At 35.7% G+C, this 23,540-nt stretch overlaps 3 protein-coding genes across 7 annotated transcripts in view; 2 read left to right on the top strand and 1 right to left on the bottom strand.

The window, feature by feature from the left end:
- Positions 1-16,517, top strand: part of LOC140886536 (putative disease resistance RPP13-like protein 3) — a 67,620-nt gene extending 51,103 nt beyond the window's left edge. The window contains exon 4 of the transcript XR_012151579.1: positions 16,388-16,517. The gene's annotated coding sequence lies outside the window, so the exon portion shown is untranslated. The remainder of the gene's footprint in view (positions 1-16,387) is intronic.
- Positions 7,787-17,212, top strand: LOC140886537 (uncharacterized). 5 transcript variants are annotated; one of them, XR_012151586.1, is made up of 4 exons: positions 7,787-10,426; positions 13,024-14,265; positions 14,347-16,139; positions 16,995-17,212. XR_012151586.1 is itself a non-coding variant. In XM_073293146.1 (3 exons), the coding sequence occupies exons 1-3, from the start codon at positions 7,856-7,858 to the stop codon at positions 16,087-16,089; spliced, it is 5,556 nt and encodes a 1,851-aa protein (XP_073149247.1). In that variant the 5' UTR covers positions 7,787-7,855; the 3' UTR covers positions 16,090-16,398. The 5 variants fall into 5 exon arrangements, 1 of the variants encoding a protein (XP_073149247.1); XR_012151584.1 differs by lacking the exon at positions 16,995-17,212 and adding an exon at positions 16,483-16,621; XR_012151585.1 differs by lacking the exon at positions 16,995-17,212 and adding an exon at positions 16,376-16,467.
- Positions 17,213-18,370: 1,158 nt separating this feature from the next.
- LOC140887523 (putative disease resistance RPP13-like protein 1) lies at positions 18,371-21,749 on the bottom strand. The gene is made up of 2 exons (XM_073294801.1): positions 18,896-21,749; positions 18,371-18,666 (listed from the first exon to the last, which is right to left on the bottom strand). Exon 1 carries the CDS (start codon positions 21,623-21,625, stop codon positions 18,935-18,937), a length of 2,691 nt encoding a protein of 896 aa, XP_073150902.1. The 5' UTR covers positions 21,626-21,749; the 3' UTR covers positions 18,371-18,666; positions 18,896-18,934.
- Between the last annotated feature and the right edge of the window lie 1,791 nt (positions 21,750-23,540).

The raw sequence follows: 23,540 nt of genomic DNA, 5'->3' as shown, positions 1-23,540 counted from the left end.
TTGTCCGCTAAGGCGGATAATGGGCAGAGGATTTCCTCCTTAGCGGAAATTTCATCCGCTAAGGCGGATAGGTGCAGAAATTTTTTTAAAAACCCAACGCACCCACACTTCACCTCACTTCTAAGAATTTCAAAACCCTTCTCTCCCCACCCAAAATACAAAATCGTGATTTTGATTATTTTGTTCTTGTTTTCAGAATCAACACTTGTTATTGCATCAACATTGAAGATTCAACACCTAGATCTTGAAGATTTCAACACAATTTTTCAGAAATCTATTTGGTTTACACAACCACAAGGTGTTTGATAAATTGCTCAAGTGAAGATTTTATTTATCAAGTGATTCATCATGCCTCCTAAACGAAGCCGAGAGATTGGTTCATCATCTTCACGCCAATTCAATGCCGCAAAGTTCATCAATGCCGACGCTCAAGAACGATTTGAGCAATCTAGGCTCAATCGTTCCATTTGGCCCGAAAGAGGTTTCGATCTCGAAAACCTCCGTAGTCCGAGTATCCGTCAAAACATCCAAGACCGCAATTGGACGTCCTTTTGCAAACAACCAAATGCCGGAATTATGCAAATTGTCCGGGAATTTTATGCAAATGCAAAGGATGTAGAGGAGAGAAAAGTTTTTGTGCGGGGAAAAATGGTGCCATTTGGGGCACGTGCTATCAACTCTTTATTCAACTTGCCTATTACGGTTGATGAAAGTTTATATGATGCTTTGAGAGCCGAGCCGGATTATGAACTCATCAAAAGCAAGCTATGCATTGACGGAGCAACATGGGGGTCGTGCAACACGATCAAATCCACCTACTTGAAGGTAGTACCCGCTCTATGGTATGCCTTCGTTGTTTGTCGTTTAATGCCGGTCTCTCATGTTAGTGATATTACGAGGGAACGTTTGGTGTTGCTATCTGCCATTATAAAGGGTCACCCACTCAATGTGGGACGATTAATATCTTCAACTATATTCCAATGTGGCCACAACCGACGCACCAAACTCTTTTTCCCATCAATCATCACCGACCTTTGCATACAACCGGGGGTTAAGACCGTCCAAACGGACGAATGGATTCAACCGCAGCAGATGATTGATCGACAGATAGTCGCAACGAAGAGGGACTCACGAGCACGCCCGGAAGCAGGGAGCAGCTCTTCCGCACCTCCACCACCGAGGTCCACTTATGCTAAAGTGGACCATGCCATTGCCTTGGGCGAGTACACCGCCAGATATGTGGGAGCTTTGGGTCAATGCATGCAATCTTTCGACCATATGATGCGGGATGTTGTGACCCATGTAGGTTTGGATGCATCACGCTATGCACCTATGCCCCAGTTTCCACCTCCTTTCATCTTTCCGGATGGTTACGGGCACAATCAATCGGAACATCCAGTGGTGCCACCGGAAGTTGAAGAAGACGAAGAAGACGAGGATGACGAGGATGAAGATGATGAAGATGATGACGAGGAAACCGAGGATGAGTCCTAAGGGAGTTATTTCTTCCTTTGTTTTTATTTATTTACTAGTTTGTTTCTTTTTCTTGTTTTATTTTGTTCTAAAACATTGGAGACAATGTTTATGTTTAAGTTTGGGGGAGTTTGAATTGTTTTTTTTTTATTTTGTTTGCTTTTATTTTGTTTTAATTAGATTGTTGTGAATGGAATTTCAAGTTGATTAGTCCTTGACAAAACAAAAAAATTTTCTTTGGAAGCGCAAGTTCATAGATGAGAAAGAATGAATTTAAGTAGTAACTGATAGTCGATGATGATGATGATCTTGCTTTACATATCGACTTGAGATTTGATGATTGTTAGCCTTAATTATGTATATCCTGTTTTGAGTTAATGTGTCAAGAAGGAGGAATATTTTGAGCACTTTGAGTCATGATCTTGTGGATTGTATGTTGAGTGGTGAAAATATTCGTGAATTTGATGATCTATCTTGAAAATTTTTGAGTTATTCTAGAACCTATTTGAAGACACTTTGAAGCGAAATTATGGTTTTGAACTTGATTTAGAGATGATTTAGGCGATTTTTGGATCGTTTGAGCCTTTCAAGCCTATCCTTTAATAAAATTTATCCGTAGTGTCCATGTTGAGCCTAAATGAATAAGAATGGTTTATGCATTGCATATTTTTAGACCCCCATTCGATTTTTTTTGTAAACTCATTATACCTACCTTGATGAGCCTAAATTGAATTTTTATCCTAACCTTAAAGGGAGTATAATGGAGTTCTCTGATGCGCTTAATTGTTATATCTTGCTAAGCTTGGTGAATAAAGAAAAGAAAAAAATTATTTGTGCTAAAAAAAATATATCTATGAAGCAAAGAGCTAAGGCACAAAAGAGAAAAAAATGAACAACCTTGAATAAGAAAGAAAAGAAAAAAACTGAACAAGATTGTTTAGAAAAAGGAAAAGAAGAAGAGAAAAGCTTATGAAGTGCAGTTTTGATATTATTATTATTATGCTCTCTTCTTTTTGATTATCCTATCCTTTCTTTGAAGCCGACACCCGAGCCTAACACTACAAGCTTATAAAGACCTTTTGATCTAAATCTTGTGATTAACTAAGTTAGTGGAGAAGTGTCTGAAAAATTGGCTTATGGTCTGCTTGGAGATGATATTGGTGGTTGTTAATTTGCTTTGTTTGAGCTATAAAATATGCATGAGACTTGAGATTGGCAATAGCACACACACACGTTCCGACTTGGCGATATGTTGCTTGATTTAGGAGAAAGCATGTTTTGTCTGACTTTCTGACAATTGCTTGTTTGTGTGTGAGTGAGATTTCTGAGACAATAATTAGTTCACGAACTAATTTATTCTATTATCAAAAAGGAACTTGCCTTTGTCTGTTTTAAAATTTGCTCGAGGACGATCAAATAGATAAGTTTGGGGGAGTTGATAGAGCTGAATATTTCACTCCAAAACAAAGAGTGAAATGACCATTTTGCCCCTGTCCATACTTGAATCCGTATCTTTTCGTATATAATTCCGAAATTCGAGTTTTTGGACTTGTTGAACTCTATTGATCAAATTCTTGCTTCCTTTTGCAGAAAATCAGAAATCGGAGCCCAGACAAAGAAATCGAGATTGCTTGGACAGAGATATTCCGCCTTAGCAGAATCAACATCCGCCTTGGCGGATTGAAGAGAAGAAAAAATGGACGAGTGATTCCGCCTTAGCGGAATTTATATCCGCCTAGGCGGAAGTCATCCACCTAGGCGGAAGTCATCCGCCTTAGCGGACATCAACATCCGCCTAAGCGGATTTAGCAGATAAGGATAAGATCAGATCCTGTTTTCCGGGATTTTCGTGGACTTTGGGACAAATGACTTGAGCTATAAATTGAAAGTTTTCAAAGCTCTAAAAAAAGAGAAAATAGCTGGAGAAACTGCTTGTAGGCGGAAGAACATAACAAGAGGATTTTGGGAATCCAACGGGAGAACATCATCAAGAAGATAACAAAGATTTGTTTCTCCTCTTGTTTTGTATCATGTTTATCTTGAACACTTTTATTGTCATTCATATTGATATGAGTGGCTAAACCTTTCTTGTTGGGATTTAGGGGAGCCGACCCTATGAATTGAAGTTCTATTTCAGGTAAACAACAATTTACGTTGCTTGGATTTGCTATTGTTTTGTTATTGAAGGATTAAGCTTTGCTACCTTTTTCATTATGAGCATATTGTGGTGATGTCGATAGAATAAGCCATGATAGGAACGAGTAGCATTTCTTGTGGATTTACAACTTGCATAGACATATGAAGTTGGATACATGTCGATAGCTATAGACTAACCCTCAAAGTTAAGGGATTCCATGAATCTATTAAAGCGATAGCCTACGTCAAATGATCGAAGACATTCGATTGTCTCGTAGTGTTGTATTAGTTTTGGCATAGCTCGAGAGAGTATATCAAATGTTTTAGGGAATTTCGTTGGAAGTGATATAATTGTTGTGAGCATGTATTGAACTCGACGATGGGGAAGGTGAACCGATAATCCCAACATTCTTTCATAATTGTGTTTCTCGTTATTTTTCCAGCATTTGAGATTGCTTCTGTCATTCATTATTTTAAAGTTATTTGTCTTGTCTATTTTATCATTTAAGCAAACCACAATCCATCCAAACTTTCGTTAGAGTCTTGCTTTATTTGTAATATTTAACTAAAATTTTGTACGAAGTTCCCTGAGGACGATACTCGTATTCACCATACGTATTATAACTGCATCGTGCACTTGCGATTATCATCGAGTTTAAACCGTTGTTTTTATCAAATTTTGAGTATATTTTTAGTGCAAGTAAACCTCGATCAATAGATATGCTGAGTTTGTTGATTTCGGTTGGCCGTTTATTAGTCGTTATGCCGCCGATTTAAGAATTGTTGAGTTTTGGGGGATTGATTGAGTTTGATATTGATTTGAGTTGTATGGATTGATCTTGAGTTTGTATGCATCTCATTTCAGATTTGTTTGAGAGTTGTTGGGCTCGGAGTTATCAGAATTCGAATCGATAAAGAGTTGATCGAGATTGGTAACGATTTTACCTTATTTGTTTGTTATGTGACTGAATAGATTTTGATATAAATCTTTTGATAATCTATCCAGATTTTTTAGCACCTTTGAATCGAGAAAAAAGTATAAGTTGACATCGATCGAATGAGATTGAATACTCGAGATTGATTTGATGCTCGAGTTCCCTAAATCACATATTTGATTATTTTCTTGTTCTTGATTGAGAACTTGATTTGTGGATTGATTATATGCTCTTATTTGCAATAATATGAATTGTATCCTTGTGATTTACATTTGCATTCATCTTGAGCCTAAATATTTGATTTTAGTTTCAAATTAGACGTTTTGGGAGCTATAATCGAGTGGCATGAGTTGTTGAGTTCTTCCAGAGCCTGAATACTCCTTATAGTTGCACCAAAGTATAGGGGATATATATACGTAACACCACCTCGATCGGGAGTGTCGGTGAGTTATTGCGAGATCTTGTCCTCGGGATCCCAAGCGAAGAACCAAATTTCATTTGATTATTCGATTTTGATAATCCCGATTTTAAAGACATGCATTTCATCTTATTTATTGTCGAAGAATATTGTTGTTATATCATGATATTGATATACTACTTGTATTGCATGTTTATGTCGCTTTTACTGGGATTGTTTTTTCACCGGAGTTATCCGGTTGTTGCTTTGTTTTGTATGTGTACTTGGAAACAGGTGGGGCAGGATCGAGTCAGAGCCGGCTTGGTTAGCGTCGAGATTGAGAGATAGAAGTGGGGCATCGATATTAGATGTATTTTGCGTGTACTCGTCTATAGTATATAGAACTTTTGTAATGGAGTATGTTTTATTTTGTCGATTACTTTGCAAATTCCAGTTTTTATGAGATTATAGACTCGGTATATTTGTTAGAACTGATGTATTTAGTTTTGGGTTTTGTTTGTAGTTTATTGACAACAATTCGAGTTTGGGACAGATAAGGTCTCGCTCAAGCGCATGAAGAGTCGCTGGAGCGAGCCTGCGCTATTCTATTTTGTTTCGAGAAGAACATTGCTCGCTCGAGCGCGTGTTCCTGCGCTCGAGCGAGACAATTGGTTGGCTTCCATGAGAGGTATGCTCGCTCGAGCGCGATTTCATGCGCTCGAGCGAGGTACTGTTCCCTTTTTTAAAAAAATAAAATTTTTGCCCCGACGTTGTTTTGTGTTGTCGATTAGATGATTAGAACCGATGTCCCCACAATTGTTCTCCACCTAGCCTTGTATGTCACATTCGATATGTGGGTAGCACTTTGATTATCACAATATAATGTTACTTGATCTTGCTTGATACCAAGCTCAGTCACCAACACCTTCAACCATGTAGCTTCCTTGATGGCCTCAGTGGCAGCAATATACTCAACTTCTATGGTTGAGAGTGCCACAACAGATTGTAGACTAGATTTCCAAGTGATGGTTGTACCATATATACAATGTGAATATGTATCCAGTCATAGATTTGCATGTATCTAAGTTTCCAGCATAATCCGAATTCACAAAACCAACCACTAGATTTTCATCCTTTGATTTCTTTTCAAACACGAGTCCATGTCCAGTGGTGTTTCTTAAGTACTTCAAAATCCACTGAAAGGCTTCCTAATGGTAGATACCAGGATTAGCCATGAACCTTGATACTACACTGATAGCATATGCTAAATCTGGTCTGCTACAAAACCATCCTATACATTATGCTACTTCACTAGCATAGGGGATGTTTTACATCTCTATCTTGTATGCATCATTCTCGGGGCTTTGACTTGCTGATAACATCATATGTTACCATAATAGAGTGGATACTGACTTTGCTTTGTTCATTCTATACATGAGCACTACCTTCTTTAGATAATACTCTTGACTTAGATATGTCACGTTCTTCTCCCTATCTCTCCTTATATCCATCCCAAGTATTTTTCTTGCCTCTCCCATGTCTTTTGTTTAATATGAAAATATATCATTATAATTTTTCTTTTGTTAATAATTATTAATTAAATATAAGCTGATAAATTTTAACTTGTGAAAATATTTTTGTTGTCCTAAGTATTACCATTTACAAATGTAAAGTTGAAAATTAAATTTAATGATTTTTTATTTTTAAACTTTTAAATTTTTTTATTTAATAAATTAAAAATTATATAAATTCTGACGGATTCAACGGGTCTAACCCAAATTGAACCCATCGAATTCGTGAGACGGGATGGCGCGGAGTGGGTCTTAGGTTTTGCCAAACCCGCCCCAAATCTGCGACGTTGTCGTTCCTAACCTAAACCCTATAAAATAAAGCAAGTATCGGGTCAATGCTCAAGTCCCGTCGGTTGTGCGGGTAGTTTCATTACATTGTTGTAATTGTGTACTTATAATATTGATGTAATCGTGTACTTGTACTTTCAAAAAAAAAATTGATTATCTTCGAGTCCATAATATTACAATATTACAACACTCCTACAAAATATTTTTGATAGGGGTGAGTAATGGTCGGTCTGATTCAATTTTACATAATTACGGTTCGGTTTTTCCGTTTACGATTATTTAAATGTATAATCCGATAATCAAACCATTTAATTACGGTCTAGTTCAATTTTATAGTATTATGATCTGGTTTATAAGGTCGATTGTTGCGGTTTTAAGAACAAATTCAATTGATGTAATATGTATCATTTAAATTCTATTTTACATAATCAAACCATTATATGATGCGTATATAGGTCATTTAAATTCAATTTTACTTAATTTTTCATTAGGTTTTTCGAATTCACAATTGTGAAATTTGATGATTAAATTTTCTTAATTTTGTTAAAAAAAAATTTAATTAAGCTAACTTATTTAAAATTTGTTTTCATAAATTTTCTAATTATAACGATTCATACGTACACTAAATTGTTTTAAAATTTATATAAATATTTTTAAATGAAATTTTTAGTAAATTATAATTAGTCATACAAATTCAATGAATAAAAAATTTATACAAGTAAGTACTCAATAATTTATCTTACTATTTTATTAAAGAAGAGCATCATTTAATCACCGAATTAAAATTAATTCGGCGAAGCCAAAGACGAACAATTGGCTAAAAATAAATCAAATATTTATTTTATTAAAATATTGTTTAAAACCATTGGTTTGGTTTTCGAATATATAAACGATAACTAAACCATAATAATTTCTATTTAAAGTTATAAAGTAAAAAATAAAAATAAAAAATTAGGATGAAATTAGGTGGATTTGGTTTTCCATTTCTTCAATTTGGACATGTCATCCAAACCTAAATTGATCTGTGAGCGCAGAAATCTTGATTTGGATAAGCTATGGCATACGCTGCCCTTGTTTCTCTCGAACTTTCATTGAACCAAATCATGCTATATCCGGATCAACATTCGGTTCATCACGATCTGAGAACACAAATCCAATCTTTCCTTCCGAAACTTGAATATCTGCAAGAATTTCTTGAATCTTCATCCCGCAAAACTGACGAGGAAACATGTTCTTTGATAACAAGAATCAGAGATGCCGCCTACGAAGCTCAAGATACCGTAGATCTCTACTGTTACGAGAAAGAAATGGCGATCATAGGTCGTGTTGTCGACCCCGACTATATGGACTTGCAGAACATCATTCAAGAAATCGATGCCATAAAATCGGACATCAGGGAACATATTGGTTCCACGACAGAAGAAGTCACAAATATCGAGTACAGATCATTTTTCCCAGATGATTTGCAACTTCTGAAGTCTTTTCGTGCAGCTGGTTCATCCAAACGTGCTTCCAAGAATATGGTGGTGGGATTTGAAGATCATATCACACGCATCATGGACGAGCTTATGGGGCAACGGTCTGCTCTCAGTGTTGTCCCAATCTTAGGTATTGGAGGTATTGGTAAGACCACTCTCGCCTCAGAAATTTACAACAGTCCATCGATTATGCTTCAATTTGATTTTCGTGCATGGGTCGTTATATCTCGGTCATATACTAAACGAAATATGCTGTTACATATCCTGGATTCCATGGAAATGTTGAGTGATGAGATGCACGGAGAGGACGAGAACAAGTTAACAGGACATTTGTACCAAGCTCTAAAGGGAAAGAGGTATCTCATCACAATGGATGATGTATGGGATATCTCTGTTTGGGATGAAATGAAAATGGTATTATTCCCAAATGATGATAACGGAAGCCGAATCCTGCTTACAACTAGGCTAGCAGATGTGGCGGATTATGTGAGCTCTTGGAGCTATTGCCATCATTTGGTTTGCTTAAGTGAAGAACAGAGTTGGAGTCTACTTTGTTCTAAGGTTTTCGGGGACGAGAAATATTGCCCTCTTGAATTAGAACAAATTGGGAGGAAGATTTCACAAAGATGTCAAGGACTTCCCCTTTCACTAGTGGTGATGGGTGGATTACTCTCTCGGATAGACGAGACAGAAGAGGCCTGGCTGGATGTTGTACACAATCACAATGTAATTTCAACTTCAGATGATGATCTTGAATCATCAAGCTTAAGGATATTAAAGTTGAGTTACGATTACTTGCCTCAATGGTTGAAGCCGTGCTTTCTCTATATGGCACATTTTAAGGAAGATGAGGAGATTTCAGTTTCCAGGCTAATCAAGTTATGGGTAGCTGAGGGGTTTCTAAAACAAGATGAGAACCAAAACCCAGAAGCCGTAGCGGAGAAGTGTTTGAAGGAACTTGTTGACCGAAACATGATTATCATCTCAAAGCAGAAGTTTGAAGGAAAAATCAAAACCTGTAGAATCCACGATCTCTTGCTCGATTTATGCATAAGAGAAGCAGATAAAGAGAAGTTTCTGTGTGTGATGACTCCAACGTCTGAAAAAACTCCACACAATCATCTTCGTTTGAGCATTCACTCGAGGACTCCAGATCTTATTTTTCCTGATCCAAGATCCTCGTTTTCATTAGTACGTTCCCTCTTATATACGGGAATTAGTACAGATCATCTTTCCTCAAGTGTGTTTCTAAAATTCAAACTACTCAGAGTGCTTGATGCTCTCAAAGTAGCATTTCCCAACTTTCCAGATGAACTCTTGGATCTTGTAAATCTACGATACATTTCCTTCACATGCCCACGACATATTCCTCCTTCGATATCCAATCTTGGAAATCTTCAAACTTTAATAATTCATAAACAGAACTGGGAAGTAGAAATCTGGAATATGACTCACTTAAGGCATGTCGAGTTTGAAAATGCTTCCTTGCCTTGTCCCGCCATTGGTGGGAGCACTCAGGTTCTTACGAACCTACGCACTCTCTCTGGGATAAGAAATCTCAGATTCACGGAGGAAGTGGTGGCAAGAATCAAATATATTGAAAGACTCGAAATTTGTTATGATGATAAAAAAGGATGGTCGTTCTGCGAGCTTCGGAATCTTGTCAATCTACATCAACTCAGAGCATTGAAAATCTACTTCCATTCTTTGAGTAAGATAAAAAAGCGGGAATTCCGGTTGCCACCTTCACTTAAAGAGTTGAGTCTACGTGGATTTGATTTTGGAAGGTGGTTGGACTCTTCAACTTTTGGTTATTTGCCACCGGATCTTGAAATTCTCAAACTGAAGTCGTGCGCTATGGCCGAGTTGAAATCAGGGGAAAGGTTCCGAGGACTTAAACTCTTGCTGCTTCAAAATTTAAACTTGAGGCGCTGGACATTTTACGGAGCGAACCTCTTTCCTTGCTTAGAGCGACTCATCGTAAGAGATTGTGACGATTTAATTGAGATCCCACCTCCAATTGGAAAAATTTCAACACTTAATATGATTGAATGTGATAAGGGAGCGTTGGCTTCAGCAGATAGAATACAGGAAATGCAACATGCTAGGGGAAACCACCATTTTCAACTCATCCTTCACAATGCAAAGGTACGTAAAAGAATTTCACTCTCACTCCAACTTTATTAAATACTCTACCACGACATCAATTTTTATATTTTCTTTCAATTAATTGTTATTTATTTTTGATAAATTCATTAGTAATCTCAATTTTCTAAAATCAGTTATCTAAAAATTTAGTTACTCTTATATCTAAATTTGTCAAAACTCTGAAATTTAGAAAATACACAAAATAAAACATTTTCATTAATTTTACTTTCGTCTTAGTTTATGACGTTTTGTTTCGAATTTTTTTAATCAAGTTCTTTTTTAACACTTTTATATTTTTAATATTCTATTCCACATTGATGTAAATCAAAGTATCACGAACGCTCAATTTATTAAAATATCAAAACTGTTCCAAAACCCTCACAATAACCTTTTAAATAGAAAACTAAAACCCTAAGGAATTTCGACTTAACCAAAGAAAAGAAACACAATCTTAACTAATTCAAATTAAAGAAAGAATCTTAGAGATAAAGAAAAAATAAAGAATAAAATAATATCCTAAGTGTCGGTTGCATCACACATCATCTTATTTTTATTGTGGCTTTAAGATTTAATTTATTTTATTTCTATTTATATCTTATAAAATGATTATCAATACTAATAAATTGTTATTTTAAAATAAAATATTGTATATCCCATCAAGTGGATTATAGTTAATTTTTATATAAATATTCTCATGATAAAACAAAACATATATGATATATGTGTTAATTTTAAAATTTAGCACGTGTATATGTAAATGAGTCAAATTCAAATAAATATTTTTATGTTTTAAAAATTTTAGATATCGGCAAATAAATGATATAAAATATATTTTTATATTTTGTATGTTATTCCAAAATTTAACAAAATATTGTTAAATAAAAATTTTGTACCTCTCAATTTTTTTTTATGTTTTTTTGTAAAATTAAATTAAATTGACAGATATTTTTTATACTACTAAGTACTAATAAAGTGTGGGTTGAAAATTGAAATATTAAATTTTAAGAATGATATTTAATTTTTTATTTATAAAAGATAAAAAATTATAACATAAAATATCTCGTTGCTGACATGCAAAATATTATCATTTGTTTTTTGAAGATCACATTAAAATCTTGTAATATAAGGAAAGAAATAAATAAGGATAATTAATTTGTCTAATAACTAAAGTTAAGGGTTATTAAGGGCCTTTTAAGTACAAATAAAACTCAATTTTAAAAAAAAAAAAGTACAAATAAAACTCTCCATATAGAGTAACAATCTTGTGAGACGGTCTCATCCGTGAGACGGGTCAATTCTACCAATATTTATAATAATAAGAAATATGACCCTTGAGACCGTCTCATAGAAGTTTTTGCCCTCCATATATTATTTACATCCATGATCCATGTGTATATTTATGCTATCGATATCTATATTTGTCAATGGGTCGAGTTTGAGTAGAATTTTAAATATCAGTCTTCATCTCCAATTATTGTATCCATCCCGTACTCATTCTCATCCCATCGGGTATGCAACTTTCGTCAACATCCGTATCCTCATATCTGTCGGAGAATCGGATATTTACATCATACCCAAATACCTTGTTACTGTCTATAATTGTATTTTTTTTTTTCAAATTTGAATTGTTTCGATAAAATTATGCATATTTATCAAATTCTTAAATGTATATGCACATATATAATATATATTTAAACGGATAATCAGGTCGAGTATGAATAAAGATATTAATATATTTGTTTTAATCTTCATATCCAATTACTTATTTATTTAATCGGATTCAAATAATCTCTCCATATCGTCCTCCATTCGAGTCGGATATCAGATTCTTATTTGAAATTATGGTCCCTATCTGTAACGATATTATTATATTAACTTTTTTTTTAAAAAAAATTATATTATTATATTTATGCATCTCGGCATAGTGCTAGTATTCTTTTATTTAGAGCAGTCACACGGGCCAATCCAAAAACCCACCTTTTGGTGGGTCGAGGGTGGGTCGGCCCACCATCCCGACGGTATTGAAATCCCCAACCCAACCCAAGGTGGGTTGCGGGTTAGGCGAATCGGCCCGCTGGTTGGCTCACTACAAATAAAAATAAATAAATATCATTATAATTAATTATAAATTTTATTTCATAAATAAATATTAATAAAAACATATTAATAAACTTTTAAATATTGATTTCATACGTGTAAATTTTATATAAATAAGTAACACAAAAAAAAGTTTACAACTTTCATTAAAAAATACATATATCGCAATAAAAATAAAAATAAAATAATAATTCTTCAGGGCCGCGGGCCAACCCGCGGGTCGCGGGCCTAGGCAGGTTGGCCCACTTTTAGTTGGGTTGAAATTTATCTACCTAAATTGTGCGGCGGGACGAGCCGACCCGACAGACCTAACCCAAATTGACGGCTCTAATTTTATTATTATTGTTAAATATATAATATAAAGAGAGTATTCCAAAAATGAAATTACAAAACGCTCTCAAATATATTACTAATAAAAAAAATTTATACTAGGATAGTTTATTGTAATTTCAATAGTTTTCATATCTTATACGCCTGGGATATTATACTTTTTCGATTAGACTCGGCGACGACGTTCTTTCATCATCTATCATATCAAGGAAAGTATTGAGCGAATAAGAACAATAGTGAAAAGAAACGAGGTCTTTCGAGGAAAAAAAAGAAAAGAAGCGAAAAGGAGTTCAGAGGATTTGGGTTCGGCCATTACATCTATCGACGAAACGAAGCAACGGAAAATACCCAGACTGGCTCCTTTGGTTATCGACTCTGGTGGGATTCACAAAAGTTGTATGGTTGGATTCCATGAAGGCTTTTCACAAATCAAGAACTGGCTAACTGAATCAAAAACAAATGATCAACTCCAAGTCATGACCATTGTGGGGATGGCTGGAACAGGCAAGACTACTCTCGCAAGAAATTTGTTTGACCCCGCAGATCTTGATCATAAATTCCGAATTTATGTTTGGATATCAGTATCTCGAACCAGCAACGTGCAAAAAGTGATGATTTTAGATTCCATGAGACTCCAGGAAGATGAACTGGACCACAAAAGCATCGAGCAATTAACAGATATTCTGAATAAAAGGTTGAAGGGTGAGAAGTACCTCATTGTATTGGATGATGTGTGGGATATCCAGCTCTGGCACGACATCAAAAGATCATTTCCCGATGACAACACAAGGAGCCGGATCATTGTGACGACTAGGCTGAGAGAGATGGATCTTGGAGTCGGGTCTTCCGAGGTTCATCACATGGTGCCTCTTCCTCCCGAAATGAGCCAGACTCTGTTTTGTACTAAGGTGTTTGGCAATGAAAAATGCCCTCAGGATCTTGAGCATGCTGCAAAGCATATTTTAGGGAAATGTAGAGGGCTGCCCCTTGCAATTGTTGTGATTGGTGGCCTCCTCTCCAAAGTTAGCAGGTCAAAAGTTGACTGGCAGCTTATCTTGGAGAATATGAACTCCACAATAACATCCAAGGAACATCTGAAGGGGATTATGTCCTTCGGCTATAACTACTTGCCACTTTATTTGAGAGCGTGCTTTCGTTCCATGATACACTCGCAAGAAGATCATGAACTCTCTGTCCCCCGACTCGTCAGGCTTTGGATTGATGAGGGGCTGGTGGATGAAACATGTGCTAAAAGTCCAGAAGAGGTGGCTGGGGAGTTTTTGAAAGATCTAATGGACAGAAGTTTTATTATCGTTTGCAAGCAAAGCAAAGAGGCCGGAGAGGTTGAAACGTGCGGCATCCCTAGTATCTGGCAGGAGTACTTCGTGGCTAATGACCCAGATATTCTTCCGGTATTCCAATTTCAATTCTGTTGAAGTTTTTATTATGAATGGTGAATCTCAATTTCAATTCTTTATTCAATTTTGCGACAGGTTTTACTCTCAAAATCAGAGCAAAGCACCACAAATGAAGAGGGCATGGAGGATCCTCCAAGAAGCTATAACGAAGGTGTTTCCATTGAGGAAGGACAAAAAGGGGACCATGACGAAGAAAACAAAATATCAATGGACATGTTGTTTAACAACATATACACCAAGGACTGTATTAGATATTGCTCATTATTTCCAACCACATTCGAGTTCACTAAGGACGTTCTAGCTTCGCTGTGGATAGCCCAAGGGTGGAAAATAGCAGGAAACGATGCATTCATCGAGGAAGCGTGCATTCGGTGCTTTGATATATTGTTGAATGTCAAATACATTGTTCCCACGGGGTATGATCCTTATGGTGATCAGATAAAATACAAGGTTGGTGAAGAAATGCATGCATTCCTTCAAGATCATCTCATACGACCTCAGTTTTCAAAACAATTGGATGGTCATTACATCGAGGACTCCAAACCTGAACATTTGTCCTTGTCCTTTATGGAGATTGGCCAAATCGATTTTGAGATCACAAAAAAGTTGAGTCGTCTACAGACTCTCATGATTCATGGTTGTTACGGTTTTGAACACTTACCCTTTGATCTGTTTCTGGAGCTGAAGTCATTGAGGACCTTAAGTCTAAGTCATACTGATGTGGTGGAATTGCCAAGTTCTATTGAATGTTCACAGGAGTTGCGATATCTTGATATGTCTGAGACACCCATTAGATGGTTGCCCGAGTCGATGTGCAATCTCAGCAATTTGCAGACTTTAAAACTGGACAATTGTTTAGGCCTCGTTCGACTGCCTAAACGCATGAAACAGTTGATCAACCTGCGTCATTTGATTCTAGACGTCGCTCGCCAGTTGCAATCAATGCCAGAATGTATCGGATATTTGTCAGAGTTGCGCACTTTAAGGGCATTTTTGGTTGGTGTAGATGATGGTTGTTGCATAGATGAGTTAAAACACATGAATAAATTAAGTGGATCACTTCGGATTTTGAAACTTGAAAACATTAAAACCCCCGAGCAGGCTGCAGATGCTTCTCTTAGCTGCAAACAGGACCTCAAAAAGATAGAATTGCAGTGGAGTGATTTACAAGATAAGATTAATCCAATTGAAGAGGAAATACTAACATGTCTTGAGCCACCTTTGGGTATTCAGGAGCTCAAAATACTCTATTACAGCGGCGGAAACCTTCCGAATTGGATAAGCAAGCCATCTTTCAGTGAAATGGTTAGTATAACTCTCCACAAGTGTAGATATTGCAGCAACCTTCCATCTCTCGGACTATTGCCATCTTTGAAGCATCTCAGTATCATTGGAATGAATGAGGTGCTAGAAATCAACAGCCTCTTTTGTGGGGAACAAGGTAATGATCAGAATCAACCGTCGTTTCCTGCGCTCCAGAATCTGTCATTTTGTTCCATGTCAAAATTGGAAAAATGGACGGAAATGAGAACGGGCGACTTTCCTCGTCTCATGAACCTCACCATTGAGTCTTGTCCCAAAATCAACTGTCTTCCTAGTCTCACACATTTGAACTCTCTGATGCATATGGTAATAAGCTACTGCCCCAAGCTATCGTGTTTATCTGATGGTATATTGCCGTCCACACTTGAATCTTTGATGATTAAAGATTGTCCGAAGTTAAAAGAACGATGCAGTGTTGATGGAGGTGAAGATTGGCCCAAGATAGCTCACGTGCCTGTTTTTTATATCGACGACATGAAGATTCATACAAAATAGTACTTAATGTTGCATCCTGAAGCAGATCTGGATCTTTTCCTGGAAAGGAGGTAATTTTATATCTCGCATGCCTATATTTCCTTAAACTATGTTGACTATAATCGAAGTAGTTCTTATTTTATGATTCTTTAGTACATGCTTTCATTTAGCTGATCAAATAATGAAGTACAAAAGATGGCTAAAAGATATTGCATCAATTCTATTAATGGCAAGAGCTTCATGATCATCGACGTTAGCATTCAATCTTTGATGTGGCATCTCCAATTCGGGAATCGTTAATCTGCAGATTTTAAAGCAGTAGAGATCGACTAATTTTTCTTAGGAAACTACCGTACGTGAAAGAATGTTAATGCTTTGAATACAACTGCTGATGACCATTATTTATCCTTCTAGGAGATACAAGTATTTGATTTCCTCTGATATTTGCGGTGACACGACAAAATTCGTGCGTCGATCAAGTTTGGATGGCGATATGCACGAACTTGAGGTTTTACACAGTATACACCTGAAATTGAGGTTTTACTATAATATCTTAATTAAACTGTCAACTAAAAATTTGTTTAGTGGTATTTCAAACTATCAACTAGGACAAAAGAAAGTATGACAATGAAATTGAATTCTTCAAGTCATGTTATGATTATTTTAGTTTCAAGTGCAAGATGAAATTAATAAACAGGGCTGCCATAAATTATTAGGAGTATTCTGTGAGTTATATTATATTTTATAATCATGGTTGTGAATTGTCGTATTGAAGACTAGTACTGGTGAGTTTATTATGAAGATTCATAAATTCTAGAGAATTTTTGTTAATTATGTAAATTTAAACTACATAACACCCCATTATCTGCAGTCAATTTTAATTTGTTAAGGCACTGTCATAAATTTGATTAAATATCGATTGTTAGGTTTAGGAAAAAAGATAGGAACGGCTGCATATGCAAAAGAAGTTTCTTCAAATTGAAATTAATCAAGATTATCTCCGATCAACTATGTTGTAAGAAACGTTGAATCTGGTTGCAATGGCGGAACCAAAAATTTTGCAGATGAAAGACCATGTAACTTTTGGGGTTATATACTCTCACATGCTGCTAATGATCCCGACTAATTATATATCGAGGAGCCAACGATTTTCCCAAAGATTTGTATATAGGAAAGAGTGTTTGAGTACCTAATTATCGGGATGTTCGAAAGAATTCTCATCCATATATATAATCGATGGATGTTATTTCAGTCTTTATCGACCCTTGAGACCGTATCGAGTTCAGCTCCAATCCATCTATCGATCGATATTTGAAGAGTTACAGTGTTTCTTCCAGATTAACCACACGCAGCAGATACGGAGCAAGGATTTTTAAGTGAAGGGGCGAACTTAATTAGTATATATAATTATTTATTATTAAAAAATTTAAAATATATATACATAATAAAATTAAAATAATAATTTTTGATTCATAGTTTTTTTCTAAAAGTTTATTAAAATTTTGAAAAAAAAACTAAAATTCTTATAATGAAATTTAAAATAAAAATTAAACATGTAGTTTCATATTAAAATATGTAAAAGTTAAAACAACTATTTCAATGTTTTTCAATATTTAGATGCTAAAATTAAAACTTTAATCACTGCAAAGAAAATGTTTAACATGCAGATTAAAAATTAAAATAATATGTAATTTTTTATTTATATTATATTTAGATAAATTACAATATTTTAGTTTTTAATATAATTTCAAACTAAATAGTGATTAAATTTACTATGAAATTTTGAACAAAATATGCATAAGTGTAATATCAACGTATAAATGTTAAAATATTAATCTTTTATATTTAATTATAAATTTAACACCTAAAACTCAACCCTCTATGAAATTAAAATTGAAATAGTTAAATTAATATATATATGACATACTAACATATATATTATTTTTCAGTTTTTTAGAATAGTGATTATAATTTTAGTAGTTTGATACATTCAAAAATTGATATTGTACAAGAAATCAGAGTTTGTTCTTGCAGGATTAATGAAAAATACATTGATCTCACAAATATAAAAAAAAAGTTTAAATTAATGGAACATTAATTTCAAATGACTCGATTCAATTAATGGAACATTATTTTTTTCCTATTGATTTCTATTACACCATCTCGATCCAATATCTTAAATTATTTTGTAAAATTTTGAATAACATATTTCGACTACACTAGTTCACGTCATGTATCTCTAATGAAATTGTGGCATATCAATTCACGGTGGTTCAGATACATGGAACTGAAAGATAATGAAATCTCAAACGAGTCCATTTTATTACAAAGATCAAAATATTGTCTTTACAAACCAAACATCAAATGACAGCAGCAGCTAGAGATATATTAAAACAATGTCATGAAGGAAAAAATAAGCACAAGTTCATACCAACAGTAACACAGAATAAAGTCCAAAGCAGAGCAATATTCTTAGCATTAAAATGGTTTTCCATGAAAAAAAAAATCCACTGATCATCAAATTGGTTTATTTGTGGCACACATAGGAATTTGATTGCTGTGGATAGAGCTGCTCACTTCCAGCGCAGAAACATTGAACTTGTATCATAAAAAAATGTGAAAGCAATTAACACAACTAAAAAGAGTCGTTTCCACGACAAAAATTTTCGTTTCATTTTCATGGAAATATTGGACACAAACTCTTCAAGTACAAATATAGAAAATAAGGGCAACGTTTCGAAACCGAGTGGTTCCTATTCAATTAAGTGATCATGGCTGTATTAAACAAATATATAATGGAAAAAAGAGTGATATATATTCATAGTACCTGGAATGGCAAAATTACGGCAACTTATGGTCGCTGCATCTAGAGATTTGCGCAGTCGCTGATACTTGAACCAGGATGACCTCTCAAGTTTGCTGGTATAGTTGTCAAATTCGGGCAATCATGAACGTTGAAATTACTAAGGAGAGGCATGGCAGTAGAGGTATCTGTGCATTTCCAACTAGTCAATCCACTCATACTTCGTACTTCAAACGACTCCAGCGAAGGGAATTTCACTCCATTTGCTGTACCATAAAATTCATCATTGATTGATCCCAAAAGAGGCATATCTGATATATGGAAAGATTTTAGGTAAAGGAGCTGTCCAAGAGGTGGAAGCCTTTCACAATACTTGAGCCCTTGCAAGTGAATGCTCGTAAGCTTTCGATTTTGCTCACATAGCCAATCAGGATAAATTTTCCCACAATAGTTATCTATGACTAGCTCTTTTAAATCTTCATGAGGCTTTAGACATGAAAGAACAACGCCATGATGACTTTGACGGTTAGGCTGGACATAACTGCTTGACGATACCCACTGTAGTTCGAGCTTTTCCAGGAATGACTTCTTGTATAACTCGGCCTCGTCTGCATCTTTAACCACTGTGACCCGATTAATGTTTTTTATGCAAAATGATCCTCTGAGTAAATTCATATCACGAATTTGTGCGATACCGTTTTCTTTTTTGGTTCCGACAATGAATGCAGAAAGAGACTGCAGATTGGTTAACCTTCCAAAATCTGGTGGCATCCTGGAAAGTTGACCTTTATCCAAATCTAAATGTCTTAAGCTGGAGAGATTCTTTGTGTCATCAGGCAATTCATGAATTTCCTCGCAATTTTTTAGCTTTAGTGTTTGTAAGGCCACAAGATTACATACGGATCTGGGTAGCTTTGGGATTTGGTTTTCAGAGAGGTTAAGGTAGCGAAGACATTTCAAGCGATCAATGGAATTGGTGAGTTCAGTAAGACCAATTCGACTCAGATCCAACACGCGCAAAGATTGCAAATATGTAAACAACTTCATATTTAGTTGCCCTTCCTGGGCTCTGATCTTATTAATCATCAAGAATGTTCGCAGCCTTTCATTTTTCTGTGAGGCCTCGAGATGTATTTTCATACTATCGAGAAGTATCGATAAATGACATGTATCCACAAATAAGGGATAACGATCTGACATATTCATCACCTGGAAGCAAATATCAGTAGAAACCAGTTGTGCCATATCATGAATCAGGTCATGCATTTTGTATCTACTCGGTTTCGTTAAATTTGAAACTTGGAAAAAGGACCTCGAGCATAGATTAGAGAAATATTGTTGTCCCACGTCTTCCAATCTCCATCCTTCTATGGGTTGAATGAAGCCCTCAGCCATCCATAAAAGGACAAGCTCCTCAACTTCAAACTCATGATCTTTAGGAAATAAAGAACAATAAGCAAAACACTTTTGCAGCTGTGGCGAAAGATGAATATAGCTAAGCATCAAAGTGGGAAGTAGATCATTGTTATCTTGTGGCAAGTCCCACAACTTACCCTTCAATATACAATGCCACTCGTTAGCTTTGAATTCAGGATTCGACAATAAACTTGCAAGTGTCTTGGCTGCCAGTGGTAAACCTTTGCATTTCTTTGCAATCTCTATCCCTATAGGTTCCAATATCTCTAGTTCCTTAATGGGAATTCTTCGTTCCATCATTCTTCGTTTCATCATATCCCAACACTCATCTTCTGATAAATGCTTGAGATTATACGTTTCAAATGATTTGATAACATCTGAAACTTTAGCAATTCTTGTGGTGACAATAACTTTGCTTCCTTGGGATCCAAATTCTAAGGGCGAAGAAAGTGCATCCCATTCATCATGCTTTTCACTCCAGTAATCATCAAGAACCAACAAAAATTTGAACCCCTTGATTGCAGCTTGAAGTTGGACTTGAACAGAATTCAAGTCCGAGTCCGTGCACCTAATCCCTGTCAATTCTCCAATAATGGATTGCATAATCCTAATCACATCGAATTTCATTGATACAGACACCCACATTTTCTTTTTAAAAATGTCATCCACTGTTTTGTCACCATAAACCAGTTGTGCGAGGGTTGTCTTACCGATTCCCGCCATCCCCACTAATGATATTACTGAGAAATTACCGATTACTGGTTCAAGCTTTAACAGATCAAGACAACTTTGTTTGTCAGTTGCCCTCCCAACAACAATTCTTTCATCTACCATCGAACTAGCAGAAAATAATCCATCAATAAGTGGTGACATTAAACTACTTTTCATCTTTTCATTCATAAGTAGACGATTTATTTCTGTCTCAAGATATTCCAACTTGTTTTGCAACACATTGATATCATGAGGCAATTTTAAGTCATAAGGTGAAAGAATCTTCTTCCGTAACTCACCCGGTCGGACGGTGACGGAGATGGGGATGTGCAAGTAGATATAATCCACAATTGCGTCGGTGTCATAAGAACAAAGTTTCGTATCTGCAAGACATCTTTTCCAGGCTTCGCTTCCTCCCATTAAACTAAACGGCTGAACATGATCCACCATTTCTTGGACTCTCAACATGGTTTTCTGCAACTTTTTGAGCTCATCTTCAACACCCCATATAAGTTTTACTTCATTCCAAGCATAGGATCCGAATGAAGCCAATCTCTCCAATGCAAATTGAAAGAAAGCGGATCCAAACCCGCTTGGGAAGCCTGATACGAATAACGAATAAGCCATCTTTTTTGGGAGGAAGATTAATGGAGTTGCCGATGATCAACAATCGGCCGGTACTGAGGCGACTTTTTGCTCAATATTTCTCGGGTCAGTGTGTGAAACTTGTCTTGGTCCCCCACTTGCAACCTTCAACTTTCTTCCATAAAGGCCAGCTGCAGCTTCATTTTTTAATATTTAAAAAAAAATTTAAAAAATTTGTGTTGACGCGGTGCACGCGCTCCCTGCACTGCACCTGTGAGTGTTTGGCACTTGCGCGTGGGGCATGCATCCCAAGATTTTTATTTTTTTTTTTTTTACAGGAAATTTTTTTTTTTTAACAAAACATAAAGATGAATTGAAATATACGTCAATAATAAGAAACTCCATGTATAATTTATTGGAATATGTACATCGATAAGATAAGATATATTTTTTAAAAAATAATATAATTAAATTTTTTAAAAATTAAAATAAAATCAACTATAAATAATGTATGAATCTGATTTCATAAATCATTCCAAATTTCTCTTCGAAACCATTTTAATTTATTTTATTGTATAAATCAAATGACTAATCAATTCAGTAGTTCATTCAACGATTATTTGAGTTCTCCAAATTCAAACTATCAAAATTCGCAATCTCGTTCTCGTCTCAATCCTCGTCTTTCTGAATTTTCTTACCCAACTTATTTTCCACAAAATATTCTCATCGGTTCGAATATTGTTTCTAATCCCTCAATTTTATCACCCAATGTTCTCGACCGATTATTATACTTTAAGGGCTGGCCCTATATCATACCATTCGCGTTTTCCCTCGTCCACCACCATGGAACATCTCACCAAGTGAATCTGTTGGGTGCAATAATGTTCATGTCGGTAGAGTGATCGAACCATGATGATTGGGCTGCTGTGCGATTTAAAAGATTTGAGTTGCATCATTACTATCGGATATAGCTTTTGGTAAAGCAACAAGCGATCGGTCCTACAATTGGTATCAAAGTCAAGGTCATGGGTTCGATTCTCATTGATTTCAATGAGTGCAATTATTAAGAAGTAGATTATTGGGTGCAGTAATTGCTCCTGTTAGTAGAGCAATCGAACCATGGCATTTGGACTGCTGTGCGGTTTAAAATATTTAAGTTGCACCATGTGAGACATCGGTTCTAAACATCTAATCTCGGAATAAACAATAGTAATTAAGCATAAAGATCCAAGATTTAAAAGCAATAGAAGAAGAAATTTTTTTTTAAAGAACATGCCCGGACCCCGTGCAAACATCCGTGCACGGGTCCGTGCATTTTAACTAAGCCCACACGGACCCTGCACCACATCCGTGTTCGGGTCCGTGCTTAATCAATGCACTAAAAACTGATGTTTCTATCCAACTACACGGACCCCCACCCGGAGGTGGCACGGGGTCCATGCACTCACAAAATCTCAATACTACTACAAAGGAGAGGGGGACACGGACCCTTGCACGGACGTGGCACGGGGACCGTGCCCTGCTGCACCAGAAAGAGTTAAGCTTCGGCAGATCAAATTACATGCTAACACAATCCAATTTTTCAATTCCAACATGCTACAAACTCATAAACATGCATAAAAGTACAAGATAGGTCTAGAGTTATACAATCTCAAACTAATAGAACATGCTTCAGTCTAGCTTATTCAATACAATACAATACAAACGAGTTCGATTACAATCTAAGCTCGATTACATAATTGACTTCTAAAACACCAGGCCTCACTCTATCAACTCGACCATCTAGCCATGCGATCTCTGACTCGGTCATGTCATACCTGTTGCCAAGTACACATACAAACAAAGACAACAGCCGGATAAATTCGGTGAGAATACAATTCCCAGTAAAAGAGGAAAAACATGCCTATCAATTAATATATTAAAACATGATATATATATATATATACAATACAAGCAA

This window comes from Henckelia pumila, chromosome 3 (assembly GCF_033568475.1).
Source record: "Henckelia pumila isolate YLH828 chromosome 3, ASM3356847v2, whole genome shotgun sequence".
NCBI classification, from domain to species: domain Eukaryota; kingdom Viridiplantae; phylum Streptophyta; class Magnoliopsida; order Lamiales; family Gesneriaceae; genus Henckelia; species Henckelia pumila.
Note: the sequence above shows the minus strand (reverse complement) of the source record. Positions and strands in the feature narration are given on the sequence as shown.